Source organism: Xenia sp. Carnegie-2017, unplaced genomic scaffold (assembly GCF_021976095.1).
Source record: "Xenia sp. Carnegie-2017 unplaced genomic scaffold, XeniaSp_v1 HiC_scaffold_24, whole genome shotgun sequence".
Taxonomy (NCBI): domain Eukaryota; kingdom Metazoa; phylum Cnidaria; class Anthozoa; order Malacalcyonacea; family Xeniidae; genus Xenia; species Xenia sp. Carnegie-2017.
Genome location: NW_025813487.1, coordinates 12,898,405 through 12,915,523, shown reverse-complemented (window position 1 = coordinate 12,915,523; position 17,119 = coordinate 12,898,405). Strand labels below are relative to the sequence as shown.

Sequence of the window (17,119 nt, the reverse complement as noted above, 5' to 3'; positions counted from 1 at the left end):
TCCGGAGAGCATCACACGAGAATGGTCGTCTAAATGAAACGGCCTTCGTTAGTATTGCATGGTTCTTAGACTAATAATCAATATTGCTCCGTTTTTTTAGTAGTAAGATTTATTAGTCAATAATCTTACATCTGACTGCATTTCAATCAGTTATCGTCATTATGGTATAGTTTTTTCGTCCATAATCTCACACATGACTGTGCTTCCACACAAGTTTCGGAATATTCAAAGTTTCTTGGCTAATAATCTTACATGTGACAGCGTTTCCATATCGGTTTTTTGAAGTATTGTGAGGTTTCTTCGCGACATCCCAATTGGACATTTGACCATTTGGTAAATCCTGTAGAAAATCAAAATCATTTAAGTGTTACACCAAATGTGTGACAGTGCCAAGAAAAAACGTGTGAAAGTTTGGGTAGTTTGATTGGACAGACGATTAACTGTGACAACGGAAAAATTTCTTATATTATGTGATAACAACTTGCAGTTTTACGTACTTTTTATATACGTAAGTATATAGTTTGTACAATTACTACGAGCTTTCAATGATAAGCTCGCGTCTCTTACAACGAAAATCTGAGTAAAACCTTTCAATTAAATGCGCATGCGCTTAACTCAATGATAGCTGGTGCAACATTACCTCGAACTCTAACTTTAGTTCCTTCATGTTGTTATGCTTCAGTTTCCTCACGTGTCTCTCAAACATTGCTATGGGAATTGGTTGACGATCCTTGGCGGTAATAGCTTAAAGAGTACAGAAAGAAAAACATCAACAGGTGAGAAAATAAGTATGTTATTATCTTTAAACAAAGAACGTCATTTAAAAAGTTTACAAGCGCAATGAAGAGGGTTTACTCTATTTCAGTAACAAATGTAAATAATTTTGCTTTTATAAGACGTTAAGGATGTGAAACTAAGTTAAAACAAAGGAAACAAAGAAACACACATGAAAATAGCTTAGTCACACATGGGATTAAAAACACACATGAAACTAAGCAACGCACATAAAACTATAAGTAACATACATGAAAATATTAACACACATGAAATTCACACGCATTTAACTAAGTAACACGCGTGAAAATTGACACATGAAATTAACTAACACACACGAAACTAAGTAACACGGAGTAAAGCTCTAAGCTATTGCAGACAAAAAACTTGTCATCACGAACAGCCACAAAAACGTGTTAAAATGCACAACACACAAACTGATGTTGCCAATCGATTTTATAAAGATTACCAGCATTGTTCTCGTAAACTTTCTCATCATTCAGGACAAGAACTGATTCATCCTAACTGTTCATTGGGCTATTGATGTTATGAAGGGTGTTGATATTTCCAATGTTATGGCTTCCAACTAATACTTGATTCACTACAGATGGTCCGTGATTTCTGACCTTTTCTACATTTGATTTTTTAACGAACCCAGAACGTTTCCTTCCATTACGCCGTCTAAGAGGGGAAATTTTTTAATTCTGGAAGACGGAAAACTGGTACGTAGTTATTTAATGTTGGAAAAAAAGTACGTAGTTATTTAATGTTGAAAAACTGGTACGTAGTTATTTAATGATGGAAAACTGGTAAGTAGTTATTTAATGTTGGAAAACTGGTACGTAGTTATTTAATGTTGGAAAACTGGTACGTAATATTTAATGTTGGAAAACTGGTACGTAGTTATATAATGTTGGAAAACTGGAACGTAGTTATTTAATGTTGGAAAACTGGTACGTAGTTATTTAATGTTGGAAAACTGGTACGTAGTTATTTAATGTTGGAAAACTGGTACGTAATTATTTAATGATGGAAAACTGGCACGTAATTATTTAATGTTGGAAAACTGGTACGTAGTTATTTAATGTTGGAAAACTGGTACGTAATTATTTAATGTTGGTAAACTGGTACGTAGTTATTTAATGTTGGAAAACTGGTATGTAGTTATTTAATGTTGGAAAACTGGTATGTAGTTATTTAATGTTGGAAAACTGGTACGTAATTATTTAATGTTGGTAAACTGGTACGTAATTATTTAATGTTGGAAAACTGGCACGCTAAAAATCCCAAAGCAATAATCATACCTTCTCACAAACAGAATGACCAATACGATGAGAATAATGACCAAAATAGCAGCCACAACTGCACCTGCAATAGCTCCAGATGTACAAAATCCTTGCGTCAGTTATTTGTTGAATTTTTGCTGCATCATCAACCAAGATCACTATCCATTATGAAGAACTTTCAGACACTTGGTAAAAGCGAACTTTGCAACGATCTTGAAGCATTACACTTCAGACATCCATAAATTTCACATAAGCTATTGAAAGCAAACACAAACCTGATGATTTCCGCTTTTGAGCAGTTGCTACCACTGGACTCCAGTCAGTAGAATAATAATCCCCCTGAAGCAAAGTGAACATTCATATCTGAATAAAAAATGTTGTTATTAATGCAGGGAAAAAGGTATTGAAAAGATCGCACCTGATCGTTTAAGAAAACGCGTTGAAATATTCTGTAGTTAGTGCTGGGCTTCAGGGGGCCATTATAATAAATTTTACCATTAGAACGCCGTCTTCTTGTCCCTGCAAGACTTGTGTTTCCGCTATCCCCAAGTGTGAACTCAGACTTAAAATTTCCACGAGACATTACCGCGGCAATATACGGCGTTGGTTGCGCGGCGGCAATGGCCTCAGAATAAGTCCCTAAGTCTGTGTTTTTGAAGTTAGAAGGCAATAGATTCTCTTCTTCGCCATATTCCATCACGACTACGAAAAAATATCTGCAAATTGAAGGCAAAACATTTTTAAAAATACACACCCACCCTCTGCTTTTGTCAATTGTTCAAATATATGTTGTACATCTCAGCACAGCCTAAAAAAAACTGAGCAGTTGTTTACACCTCCCCAATCCTCTCATTAAAACTATTGTCCTATATGTACTTGAGCAAAGAGCTCAAAAAAACTCAAAAAATAGTTCTTTGTTCCTTACAGCATGTAAAAATTGACCCTGAGGTAGCTACAAACCGATATTCCAAAGTTGGATTTTGCAACAAATAAGTCAATGAATTTCCATGCGTCGTGGGCTGTTCAGGTGCCACTAAAATTGAAAGTAGAATAAATTTATCATCCTAATCAAAACTTTACTTTAACGATAATCAACTTACATCCATTTGAAAATGCCCATGTACTATTGCTGTAAATTCCAGATCCCGCTATCGTAGACGCTAAAACGCGAACATAATATTTTGTCTCTGGCTTCACATTATTAATTATTTGAAAATGCTGTTCCGCGGTGGTGTAGTTCATTGAACACGTTTCACTCTCCAATTGCGTCATACAAACAGTGTAACTGAGTATCTTTCCATTTCTTTTCGCTATATCAGGTGGCTTCCACGTGACTGATAAAGATGAGCTGCTGATGACGAAAATGTTAACATTTAAAGGTGGACCTTCGGGAACTGAACAAAAATGAAAAACACATTTTTTAAAGATTTATCTAAAACAGTAAAAACACTTTAAAAGAAATCCTAACCAGTGTACTGTCATTGCTAACTTAAATAAAACACAAAAGAAAAAAAAACTGACGCAAGAGTCGATTAGCGAAAGATTTGAGTTTTCAAAATTCGTGCACGATAATAAACCATCAATGCAAACAAAACCGATATGAATGCTCAAAAAAAAATATGAACTCACCATCTTCAGCAGTGGTAAAACTAGCTGTAATTGATCCACCAAAACCTTCAGAGTTGCCAGCGGTTACATTTATTAAATACATTGTGTAAGGATTGAGACTCTCGAATTTGTAAGGTTTAATTAGAGTTGCTTCCCAAGTTTTATTAAAAATAACGACAGTATCCTTAAGCACTATTAATCGAACTTTGGTCAGAGGATTCAAGATATTTGTGCCAAGTTTCACAGCAGTGACTTCGGGATCTTTCCAGGATATCTTGAGGTATCTTGATGCAACTTCATTCGCAGTAAGATGTGTTGGTTTGTCTGGTAGCATGTCTGAATGATAAAAGAAAAAAAAAGGTAAACTTGGTATCATTGCATTTTGAGATGGATAAAATCATGTGATAAAATAGAATAATTCGTCTGAATTTCATTAATTTCAAAAAAGTGGAACGTCATTATGCTTAGTAAAAAGTTCGGAAATTGTGGAAAAACGAAACATGTAGTGCAACACTGAAGTCTGAGATCGCAATGTTAAGATTTGCCTTCTTTATTTGTTGTTTCCATGGGAGATGTATAGAATACCCCAAATAAGAAATTTCCACGTGTTTAGTTAATTTTAAGAACAAACAAGTTTATATATAGTATATTAATACCTCTTTTACAGAGCAAACCAAACCAGACATATTTTCACTTCTTACCTCCCCCACAAACTTCAATTCGTAAACACGGTTTACCAATAGACTTCGCCGGAACTATTCGTAAACTTTTGGCTTTAATGCTATGAGAGAATTTCTCTATAGCTACATCATTGTAACCATTCCAATTTCGTTGTATAATCTGAAACAAGAGAAAATAATGACTTACGTATTTGGGTAGAGAAAGGTCAAGAAAGTTAGAGAAAAGTCGGGTTTTGTAGACGCTCTAAACGAGATAGTGGCTTATATCTTCTGAATATCTTTTCAAAGCCACAAACTGCAATTTATACTTGAAGATAAATCGCGAGGAAGAAATCTGTTTGTTCATATAGCCACAAACTGATTGTTAAAGTTACAATCTTGTTTCAGCCAATGATTAATTAGTAAAGTTACCAAAACGAAATTTGGAGATAGTAGAATTCTTATAAGAATAAAAGTAAATTGAAGATGACCACCGCTAAGGATGTCAAAACGTCAGTCAACACTGACACCAACAGTCCTCATCTGTAATGCACTAAACTGAACGATATACATCTATAAACATAAAAATATGTAGAAAATTAAGAATTCAGTTAACTTATGCGTGCATTGTTAACTTTAATTTTTTTAATCATTGATTTTGAAATTTATCGTTAACTATTTAATAATTAGATGAATCGCTCTCCATTTCCATGATTCTATAGTTGATTCGGACAAATTCATGACTACCGCTAAGGTTGTCAAAGATAACTACCGCTAAGGTTGTCATAACGTCAGTCAACACCAAAACCAACAGTCCTTCTTAGGACTCTACTAACCTGGACGATCTACATCGAAATACTCCCAAGTGAAAACCACTTACTTCATACTAGTACTCATAAAGAAAAAGCTTGTAATAGTTTTCCTTAATTTTTTAGAGTTTTGTTGCGTATGCTGTAGTTTTCAATGTTCGCATTGAAAAGTAAACGACTCTTCCTGAATGCACGTTTAGTTATTTCAATTAATCTTTGTTTTTTTTACGCTACAAAACCTTAAAGTTGTTAACCCTCTCTAGAATTGTTTTCTGAAGTAAACAATCAACTTTATTGTCAGAAACCTAAGTAAAACGCGAGAAGGCAATGTAGGCAGCCATGTTTTTCGCAACTTGCTATCTATCGCTTTACTATATTTTCTATTTTTGACTAGACTAGCCAGTAAAATTAAAGCATTTGCTATAGAATACTGGTATGATTCAACAAAATAAAATTAGAAAAGTTTTTTGTTACCTTTTTGGACTTTTCAGAGTTCCAGTTAACACCGTCAATGTTAGTAAGCAAGTGATATTCAGTTATACAGTTTGAACTTGAACTGTCTCCAAAGATTGCGATAGCGTTAACTGTATAAAGACTTGGGAAATTCAACTGAAGATAATGATTGCCATCAGGAGCAGGAGCACACCATGAACTGCCACTGGATATTCTTGCAGCTTTTGCACTATGGTCCTGTGTTGAGGTCGGGGCAGTAAACAAGGAGTCCGGGAACTTTTGTGTGTTTTGTAAGAGCGGATCATCACAAACATGACCTGAGGTGATAAAATAATTATTGAGTAGATGGTTTGAACCCAGGAGTATCGTTACATGTCTGTAATGTAGATCATCCAGTTTAGTAGAGTCCTGAGAAGGACTGTTGTTATCGATGTTGACTGACGTTTCGATAACCTTAGCGGTAGTCAAAGTCAACATAAAATTTAATATTGTGATAACATTGAAATTGTTTGATATGATGGAAAGCAATGACACAAACCCATACGGTTCTATAATGAGGGGAAATTGCAAATAACAAAAAAACTGTTTTGCAAAGATAGGCCATGAGTGGGTGAAATATACTAGACGAAACAACAAAACACACTCTTTTAGACAAAGCGTTCGACGTTTCAAATACAATTCCTAACATTATAAATATCACTTGATTTCGAGCTTCTCATTTAGCAGACGTTGAAACTTGATGAGTAGTCTATTTTATCGTAACTGTGGAAAAGCACTATTGATATTGCGCATTTAATAAAAACGACAAGTTTTTTTAAAATAAACATGTTTCAACATCTCGTGATGTCATCTTCAGTATTATAAGAAATATTAAGTATGTGATGAATATATTTATAATAGTAATATGATACTGTGATACAATTTATACACTTATGAATACATTATTATATTACAATGAAATAATAGATAGAATTAAGGATGAAAGTATTTACAGGCTGAATATAGTGTTAAAACGAAAAACTTGAACGTTGAGATTAGGGTTAGTTTTGTTAATGTGAAGTGCTTCTTTGATTTTGAGTGCGAATGTAGTATCTTCAGTGTCGATGATTTTAAAGCAAGAGGGTGAATAGTTAGTTTTGCAAGAAGGTGATTTTAAAAGGCGTCGAAAGATATGTGAGTTTTTGTTAGTTGTGGTGTGTTCCCTGATTCTGGTGTAACTAGTAACTACTGTAACTAGTTCCATAAACAAACAACACACGAACATTAAATTTTCTTTCGATACTGAAAAACAAAACCAAGTACCTTTTTTAGACATTTTATTAACAAAAGCACATGACACCTATATAACGTCGACGTATCATAAACCAACCTACACGGGACTATTGACGAACTATTTCAGTTTCACACCACTTTCATAAAAGACTGAATTAATACGCACACTTATAGACAGAGCATACAAAATTAACAACACCGACAATGGCTTTCTACAAGACCTAAAGAACATCACATCTATTTTATTACGCAACTCTTTCCCACTACACTTCATCAACAAAACTGTCAAACGATATCTCCATGACAAAACTAATACTACCTGCAAAGCAAACACTAAAACATCCGATATAACAATCACGACCAACAACAACGAACAGTCCATAAAAACTCTTTCATTTAAACTACCGTACATCGGACATCATTCACGACACACACAACATAGACTTACAAACATCATCAAATGCTTCTGCACTGACATTAACATCCGACAAATTTTCCCTTCTTTCAAAATTAAAAACTACTTCTCATTCAAAGATCATATCGCTGATTCTATTAAATCTATGGTGGTATACCAATTCGATTGTGCGGAATGTAATTCCCAATATATTGGCGAAACTTCCAGTCACTTATCCACCAGAATCAGGGAACACACCACAACTGATAAAAATTCACATATCTTTCGACACCTTTAAAATTAACTTCATGCAAAACTAACTATTCACCCTCTTGCTTTAAAATCATCGACACTACAGATACTACATTGGCACTCAAAATCAAAGAAGCACTTCACATTAACAAAACTAACCCTAATCTCAACGTTTAAGTTTTTCGTTTTAACACTGTATTCAGCCTGTAAATACTTTCGTCATTTTTCTAACCACTATTTCATTGTAATATAATAATCTATTGATAAATGTATAAATTGTATCACAGTATCATATTACTCTTATATATACATTCATCACATACATATTATTCCTTATAATACTGAAGATGGCATCTCGAGATGTTGAAACATGTTTAGTTTAAAGAACCTTGTCGTTTTTATTAAATGTGTAGATTTTATCTTAAATAAATATTGAAATATCAAGCTTTATTTATTTTTCCCGAAACTTACATTTTAAAATTGAATACTCGGAACAGCCACTACTTGGTGTAACCGTACATAGAAATGAAGGTGCCACAGTAGCTCTGCAGTTTACTTCTCCAGCTTTAGACATTGAACTACGGGAAGTCTTCCCCATTATTTGATCGGCTTTAGGGTAGCCAAGAAAACGACAAACATTATCTTTGACATTTTCCAAGGAACTTTTACAGACAGCGAAATCCCTGTCATCTTTAGTAAAAAGTTTCATAAAACCTTCGCTGGGTAATGTCGACTGTGATAACTGAATATCTTCAACTATAAAAAATCGTAAAAGATCATTAGTTGATGATAACAAGTTGATTAACATGAATATTCTCCTTAGTGATCTTAGTCTGGCAGACATTGAAGTATAACTACATATTTAGTTCATCAAATCAATCAAAAGCACGTTTACATGTCCACATCACTTACTGCAAGTTTCATTGAATGACGTCATGGTAGAGGTACATTGATATTCAAAGTAAAGATATTTGTCCAAACCAAGACAACTTTTTGAAGGGAAAAGATTATCATCGACAGTTACATTACATTCTCGTTTGCCATCACAAAGTCTTTTTAGACGACACGTAACATCAACACTACAGTTGTAATAGTAACTTGAACCACAAACATTTCCTTGGTTCAATCCACGATATTCTGCAGTCTTTACTACCATATATTGTCTTTTACGACAGCTGGCGTACATTATTTTTTGTCGAGCGCAAGTCACGGAACCTATTGAAAACACAAAATGTACAAAATGTTAATTAACTTAATAGTGGCATGTCTACAACACTACATTAACAAGTCATAAATGGTCAAAAAACAGGGCTTAAATAAGTTAGTAAGCCCTTTTTCACGAGCTTATACACTTGAGCGCTTAAACACGTGAGGGGGAAGGGGCGATGTATGGACTATATTATACTGTTGTTATCTACACAGTAGTTTTCATGTCATAAATGTTGTGATCATAAAAACCCATCACTCCATATAAAACGCTTTAGCATGCATTGGGGTGCCCCTAGTGCTAGTCTTGATGTTGACAATAAAATAGTCTTAGTTATGACCCTGGCCTTCGGGCTTGTGTATGGGCTTGCATGCAAGTGGGCTCTATTACAGGCGGACTTATAGCTACACTCAGTGGCTTAATGGTACAAATTGAATTAGACAGTGCCATTGGACAGTGGCAGGCACACGAAAATTCTCTGAAGAGTGGTCAGAAGGTAACTACCTGCACACTTTATCACAGTAAGTTTAATAAGCGCTGCATCATACTTAGCTTAAAATGCCAATGTCCTGTTTTTCAAGTCGGGCTTTTTAGACAAGTCAGATGATTTTGAACATTTTTGCAACATAATTTATATGTCAAAAATTTCATGTGCCTGGATTTTTTCTTGCTGAAAGTTGATAATTTTTTGCTTAGCTGTGACTACAAAAATTATGACGAGAGTCCCGATCTGCCATCAAATCGGGAAGACGCGTTTAGAAAACACTATAACAGCATAGCTTTCCTGTCTCATTTCACATCGTATTTTGTTTTCATTTGCTAATATATTATAAAACAATATATTACAAAAAAATCTGCTTATATAGGCCGTTTTCTACACGATCCTGTATAAAATATAGTGCAGCATTGACAATCGAGTTCCCGATTTGATGTCAGTTTTCTCATACTGGCGGTCAAACGTTAAATCTACTTAAAATCACCAACTAAGAGGGCCGAAAAACCCGCTAAACTCAACATTTTTTACTATAAAATATATTGCAAAAGTGTTTAAAATCGTCCAAACTGTTACAGTAACCTGAATCCAAAAACATGACACAAACACTTCAAATTTCAAAATAGAAACAGTCAAATATTTTTGACATATTCCAAAATGAAATATTCTTGTTGTTTTTTTTCATCTTGAAAAGACGCCATTCTAAGGTATGGATCAAGTCTTTGTTGGATTCTCGGTGAATTATGTTTAGCAGGTTTTAAACAGCGCAATTTATTTGTAGCCCTTTCGTACCGTAATGCTAAAGCACCCATAGTGAACTGGTTTTAGCCAGTCAATGGAAATTGCATTAGAAAGACTATAGAAGATCATATTCTTCTATTTTATTAATTAAATCACAAGAAAAACAAGTCTAAAGAACATTGTCACCTGACATCATGGCCGACATGTTGGTGTACCAATAAAAATTATTTTTATTTAATGAAGTTCCTTCTTTTTGAATACCAATATAACCGTTTCTTGTGTGCTGAGCTGATTTACCATGTTTTTTAACAACTTGTGAATATTTAAAATATTTTGATGTGTTTTGAATTTTGGTCGACCGAAATATGAATTAAGAACAAAATAACACTTACCGAAATGAAATTGCTTTTTTGGTGCCGAATTACAACCAGCCATTTTCAAATAAGGATCAACTGCTTGATTGTCTAGTAGTTCTTTAGAAGTACGAGGTCTAAAACATCGAAATTGGTTTCCATGTCTGTCGAACCGTATTTGTAGACCTCCCCAAGAGGTTTGGGTTACAGCATTGTTGCTGACACAAGCAACGTCATTGATATTGTGTGTATCAGTGTGGATATATAACATATCAAGATAGTAACCATTTCCAGTCTTATAAACTCCCTGAAGACAACCTGTTACATTCAACTTCAATAGGGCACCATTATCTAGATATTTGAACTGAGATGCTGGATGAAGACAGTTGTCGGATAGCTCCAAGAAGTGAAGTGTTCTTTCTCCCCCAGATGGTGGTCGATGTCTTGATTGTACTTTCTTTGTATCATAAATACACTTTCCTGTTTCAACATGTTTCAAGAAAAATCCAGCAGTACCTGAGAAAAAAGAAGTCAACACGTAGAACATGACTGGACATAACTTTTTCAAAAATTCCACTATTTCAAGAAATTATAGTTTACAAATATCAATTAAGCCGCTTACCGACGAGAAAACTTTTGTGACAAATTTTTATGTGGCAAATGTCCTTTGCCCCTCTGTACAGGACTTTTTAGCAAAGTTTTCTTTGACAAATGCATTTGTTCAAAAGCTAGCATGTCATCTTTCGAACAAATGCGTTTGTCATAGAAAATTTGCCAACATGACCGATTTTGTTCGTCTGTAAGGTCTACTAAGATAATACGGCAAATCAACCCAATGTGATATGTTGATACGTACAGACGATCAAAGAAAATTCGCCACATAAAAATTTGTCGTAAAAAGTTTGTTGCCTGTTGACACAGGATAGCAACTATTTGTCATAGAAAATTTGTTCGTCTGTAAGGTGCTTTAATAAGCCATAGATGAACAAAAGATGAACAAATAAATTTTGCCAACAACAAAGTATACGTAAAATTATAAATTCAAAAAATCTAAAATAATTATGTGCTTGGTATTCGGGAAGGGGGGGGGTTGAGAATGTAACTTGAAAGGTTGCACCAGGGCGTGGCCTTCTGACCTTTTAGAAAAATTTAATTTAACAGTGACTCATTTCAAGAAAAATAATGAAAAGCTCTTTGTAGCTATGAACATTGAAGTAGGGAGCTTAGCCACTCCACCCTAATTATTTGAGGGGGTGGGGGTTGCAGCCCCTTTACCACACTTTCTACAGCTCTTTATACTCACTACAAGTCAGGGAATCTGTACAGATACATTTGAATCATATTTATACACAACCATCTTAGGATTATTAAAACTGTGTTAGGATTAATATATTATATATATTTATACACAACGGTTGACTACTTTCAAGATAAGATGTTTACTTATTGAGTCCTTCATTATCTAATTCTTTGATGTAATGGGTACTTATATGGCCTATGTCATATAAACCCATATACTTGTCTTATAGGTCTATGCAATATGGGTCTGTGAAGACAATATTACTTTATTTGACCTGACAAGAACTCTGTTCTGAAATCACCTTTTATAAAATTCATAACATTTTTGGTAGAAGAAACTTCACCAAATACAAGCAATATATACAAAAGATACACTACTGAGGCAACTAAGCTGTAGTTATACAACTCATTTTGCAATATCTTTTCAAATGAGATCTTTGTGAATTGAATTACAAAGTGAATTAAATTTTGTATAGGGGCACCAGGGGGGTAAAGCCCTTGCACTTTTCTCAAAAGGGAGGCAGTACCCCCCTTTGTATTGAAATAGCAAAATTAATATGAAAGAGAATGTTTATTAATAGTCTATTTTGACTATAAAACATACATATCTACAGTGCAGTGAGTGAACTCTAAAGAATCATGTAGGAATCTTTTGCAATTTTTTTTTCATTAGTTTATTATGTTAGTGATTCGATGACAGGCATTGCTAAAATTCAAAATGGTGACTACTTGGCAACATGTTCCAGACATTGGAACTCATAATTTCTGAAATGTGCCCCACCAACCGACTTTATGTTCCTTCCGATGCCCCTGATTTTGTATAAAGCAGTATAATCTATGCAGCAGTTCAAAAGGATGTGACATAATCTAGAGCAAATTTTTCTTCTATATTGCATAGACTCACACAAGAAGTATGGTATCATAGGCTAGTATCGCCATGGCCTACTTAAGTAGGCCATGGTATCGCACATCTTGTTACCAAGTTCTAACGTTGCCAAAAAACCATGGTGGAACTTGTATACATGAAGCTATCAATACTTAATTTAAATTTCTAAAGGTTCGTGAAATTATATGTATACAGATTTGTTTAAAAATAAAAGTTTCTCCGGATTTTATAAATAATTTTATTGCGCTTTCGACTCGGTGCTTCGGTGCTGACCTGATGACCGCTCGAAGCACCGAGTCGAAAGCTCAATAAAATTATTTATAAAATCCGGAGAAACTTTTATTTTTAAACAATATAATGCCTGGATTACCAATCTTTAAACTTATATACAGATTTATAATAATTTTTCGTATTTTCTAATACAAAACTTCACAGTAAAACAATTGTAATTGTCGTATAATTGAAAAGAATACATTAACTACGACAAATTGCAACCCACAAAACCCAGTTATAAAATATACAATACCTACACAGACTGCGCGTGTCTGATTTGTTTTACGAAAAAGGCAGGAGGTATGACTTCCTTACAAAACATGCACACGTTATTTTGTCAAGCAAATACATTTGTAATGAAAGTGTAAACAAAAAACCCAAACAAAGCGATAAAAGATTAAATCAACACATAGCGATGTTATCATTCTTTTACATCATCGTATTAAATTTCGATAATTATAGATTAAAACATGGTCAGCGAGAAATGTCTTTCGAAAATTTATCGACTTACAAGAAAAACAACCATCTCATTTTCAATGAAATTTAAAAACCCGAAGGGCATACCTTGATTTCAAAAGCAAACAATGGCAAGCTCTTACCTTGTAAGAGAAAAGCGAAGTTATATACCAGCATCGAGAACCAGAATCCTTTGAATTTCATGGCCGTGTAGTGTTTCAGCTTTCAGGACGTGTATCAACCAAAATAGGCCGTCAGAGGATGTTCTGCATTTACAAGAACGCTGACTCATACGCGGAAGTAAAGAATGTCGAAGTCAACATGGAAAAAATGAAAATACAAGCTTCCTGGCCATGCATACATCTTGTAAAAGCGGATGTTTTAAAGTGGTACTATGACGAAAATTTTGCCTACCGTTTTTTTTCATAGATTAATAGTGTATGTAAAAAAATCTCTTCTGACGAAATTTTAGCGCAATGTATTTAATGCTGCTCGAGTTACGTAGCGATAAAACTTGTACTTTAAGAGCCACCATTAAAATGCGCCATATTTGAATTTTCAAGAAGGTGCTTGTGACGTCATAGTCTTAACTCGCGGCTGTTTACAATATAACACTATATACAAATAGAGATATAAAAGGTTGTATAACTCAATTTTTTTAACATGCCTTCAACACGCTGTGTCGTGCAAGATTGCAGTAATACGTCTGATAGAAGTACAGGCATTTCATTACATAAAAGCCCAAACGACGAGTCTTTAAGAAAAATTTGGGTTAAATTTGTTGAGACGAAGCGCGCAAACTTTAATCCGAGTTCGCGCGAAATTCGATTTATGATTTGTTCGAATCACTTCTCGGATGATTGTTTTGAGCGTTTTTTCCATTTGGGTGGTATGACTAGACGGCTCAAACCTGGTGCCGTACCTACTATTTGGAAGAAATCGCCAACACCAACAAAGTCAAGAGAGCGTCAGGTTAGCACAAGTTACAACTATTATATACTTACACATATTGCAGATGATAAACTTTCACAATTTGAGAGAACCAATAATACATCCAGGCAAACTTTCAATATATAATATACATTTATACTAAGGTTTTAAAGGAAATACAAAATGAAGTGTCTGTATCATGCATGAAGAAAGAAGATTCGTGCTATTTTCAAGAAGAAAAAGGCACAACTGAAATTCCAGACCAATTTGAGAATGATGCATACGTAAAGCCAACAATTGCTCTTCATACATACGTGCACTTCGTAAAAAAACTATTCCTCAATATTCTTACAGGACCAACAGATCACGCCCGATGCACCTAATTACACGGAAAACAAAGAAAATGAACCGGTTTGTATCTTTGAAATATATTTTTGTATAACTTTTGTAGACATTTTTAAACTTTCAGGATCATGCTACGGCGTCCTGTGACAGTTGCAAGAAAAAAGATAGTGAATTAAAGATGTTGCATGGAGAACTTACAAAACTGCACACGAAATTAGCTATCAATCAAACGCAATGGATAAGGACGTCTAATTTAATAACAAGAGAAACTGTAACCGATGAAAGAACTGACCACAGTATACATTATTTACGTTTAAAGTTTCAATTCACAAAAGGAGACTATAGTAATAAAAACAAATTTCAATGTTTTTTCAGATAAAAAGAATCCTACGACAGAACATTTTCATTTACAAGATGAAAACGAAGGCTAGTGTTAAAATATCAACGGCTCACACTTCAACAAAAACAGCATGTATAAAAAACCACTACATCTTTGTGGTAATTTAGACCAGATTTCTGAAGAACTTATGGAGGATATGGACACATATATGTGTGATAGTGAAGAAACGAAACAGAAAGATCCATACAATACAGACCCTCTGTGGGAGCCTGAGCAGTTGAGGAGGGAATATGAGAACACTGCAGACGATGATGATAATTTAACTCGCAATCGGTAATTTAAAATAACGCATTCTATGCGTGTATGTGTAACAAGTTTTGTGATAATTTCTGCATTTACAGTAATGTTTCTTTCATTATCAGAGTAAATGAAGGAACAAACAAAAGAGATGAGCCAAAGGGAATTGTTTTCCTTTCTCAGCTACTTTTGCTTTTTCAACACTGTCATCATTGCTTTCACCCCAACCCAAAAGTGAAAACAAGTTGTTGTGGCACTCTGTTGATTATGGAAAGTCAGTGCAGTAACTGTAAAAAAGTTTTACCTGGAAAAGTCAACCATATCTTTTTGGAAAGTTTCCAGCTGGCAATATTTTGCTTAGTTTTGCTATTTTGTGTGCAGGTGCTTCAGCAAAAAAGGTGAGGAAGTATGTAGCAACGTATCATCTCAATCACAGATATTCAGTACTCCATAAACCAATGGCATTGTACAGGTACTTCAAGTGTTCAAGAACATGGGGTTGATCAGCTACAGAGAAGTCACATATTATTATCACCAGAGACACTTTCTGTTTCCTTCCATTGTTTTATATTGGCGTAATTATCAAAAAAAGATATTGGAATCTCTAGAAGGAAAAGAAGTTGTATTGTCAGGAGATGGGCGGCATGACAGTATGGCTCATTCAGCAAAGTATGGCACATACACAATATTTTGCTGCACAATTGGATTAATCATTCATTTGGTTGTTGTACAGGTAGTTTTACTGGCTAACAATAAAATTAATTTGTTCCAAATACTTGAACATATGTCACTCACATTTTTGTCAAAGGCAAACCAAGCAGGGAGTAGTTCAGCTATGGAGGCTCTTGGTCACCAAAAGGCCATGTCATTTCTCCTTGCAACTGGCGTAATAATAACAACATTCGTATCAGATCGACATGCCACCATAGCCAAATGGATGAGGGAAACATGTCCAAAACTGTGCAAAAAATTGGGGAAACCAGTCATCCAGCATTTCTATGACCTGTGGCACATTGGAAAAAGTATTAAGTTATATATATACCTACATCATTACATATCAGTGAAAATTGTTTACAACAGCATGTTATTCTTATCTCGTAGAGATTCAGAAGATCATGATTACATTGGCAAAAGAAAAAGACTGCCAAATCCTAGGAAGATGGAGAAAAGCATGCGTACGACATTTCTATTGGGCTGCTACATCTACTTTATCTGGAATTGGAGAAGTTAAATGGGCCAAATTTGAATCTTTTTTCTATCACATTTTGAATAAACACAAAGACTTCCCAAATAAGATATACAGCAGATGCAGTCACAGTGATGTCCTAAAGCCAACAGTGTGGTTAACAAAGGGTACAATATTTTGAGTTTAAAAGAATATCATTACATTTGTTGATTTTAATACGCTAACTCTAAGCAACATGATAAAAACCCAAGTAAGTCAAATAGTTGGAATAATATTCATCTAGGATCTGTTGCTTATGAAAAGTTGAAAGATGCACTTACCAAAAAGAAACTTGTTAAAGCTATCAAACAAGCTTCTTCTGTTGCCCAGACCAGCTGTTTGGAGGGATACCATTCAGTTGTTAATCATTTCGCACCAAAAATGATTCATTTCTCTTATTCTGGCATGTATTGCAGGTAAACTAAAAATCACAGTTTGATAAAATTCAAGACAAAGAATATGTGATAATGAAATAAAGTTAACTAATAATTTTCATTGTAGGTCCATCTTAGCAGCATTACATTTCAACTTTAATTTGCGGAGGGCTAGCAAGACTACACTTGATGGCGAAACTCGTCTTCGGTTCACATATACAAAGTATAAGGAGGGAGAAGGAACTGTACGAAATGTTAGGGTGAAGCAAGACTTCTGTGAGTTTAATTGATGAGTTTTAATTGAAATATATGTAAGAGATGATCCAGTGTTGTCGCGAAGCTGGACAAGACTTTGCATTGATACGATATAGTCATGCAATTCTGGCTTAGGAG

General features: G+C 34.5%; 2 protein-coding genes and 1 long non-coding RNA gene across 5 annotated transcripts in view; 1 reads left to right on the top strand and 2 right to left on the bottom strand.

Annotated features, from left to right (window-relative positions):
• Positions 1-254: 254 nt before the first annotated feature.
• LOC124451807 overlaps positions 255-17,119 on the bottom strand; it is a 122,414-nt gene continuing 105,549 nt past the window's right edge. The window contains exons 1-15 of one of the 3 annotated variants that reach the window (XM_047002409.1): positions 13,359-13,787; positions 10,341-10,817; positions 8,420-8,722; positions 7,979-8,263; positions 5,611-5,906; positions 4,370-4,508; positions 3,690-4,004; positions 3,161-3,454; positions 3,021-3,093; positions 2,479-2,776; positions 2,336-2,399; positions 2,079-2,218; positions 1,244-1,455; positions 641-744; positions 255-340 (exon numbers count right to left, since the gene is read on the bottom strand). In XM_047002409.1, the coding sequence (XP_046858365.1) occupies positions 1,447-1,455; positions 2,079-2,218; positions 2,336-2,399; positions 2,479-2,776; positions 3,021-3,093; positions 3,161-3,454; positions 3,690-4,004; positions 4,370-4,508; positions 5,611-5,906; positions 7,979-8,263; positions 8,420-8,722; positions 10,341-10,817; positions 13,359-13,419 (2,754 nt within the window). In that variant the 5' untranslated portion in view covers positions 13,420-13,787 and the 3' untranslated portion in view covers positions 255-340; positions 641-744; positions 1,244-1,446. Of the gene's footprint in view, positions 341-640; positions 745-1,243; positions 1,456-2,078; positions 2,219-2,335; positions 2,400-2,478; positions 2,777-3,020; positions 3,094-3,160; positions 3,455-3,689; positions 4,005-4,369; positions 4,509-5,610; positions 5,907-7,978; positions 8,264-8,419; positions 8,723-9,999; positions 10,030-10,340; positions 10,818-13,358; positions 13,788-17,119 lie in introns of those variants that run through there. The other 2 variants (XM_047002410.1, XM_047002408.1) reach the window with 2 other exon arrangements.
• On the bottom strand, positions 14,225-16,004 carry LOC124451817. Its single transcript, XR_006950686.1, has 3 exons — positions 15,923-16,004; positions 15,432-15,731; positions 14,225-14,524 (listed from the first exon to the last, which is right to left on the bottom strand). It is a non-coding gene; the product is annotated as an uncharacterized LOC124451817 (long non-coding RNA).
• Positions 14,955-16,772, top strand: LOC124451808. The gene is given in 6 exon segments (XM_047002411.1): positions 14,955-15,163; positions 15,253-15,419; positions 15,422-15,525; positions 15,600-16,149; positions 16,229-16,480; positions 16,597-16,772. Coding segments are annotated over 6 exon segments (1,452 nt in total). The 5' UTR covers positions 14,955-14,960.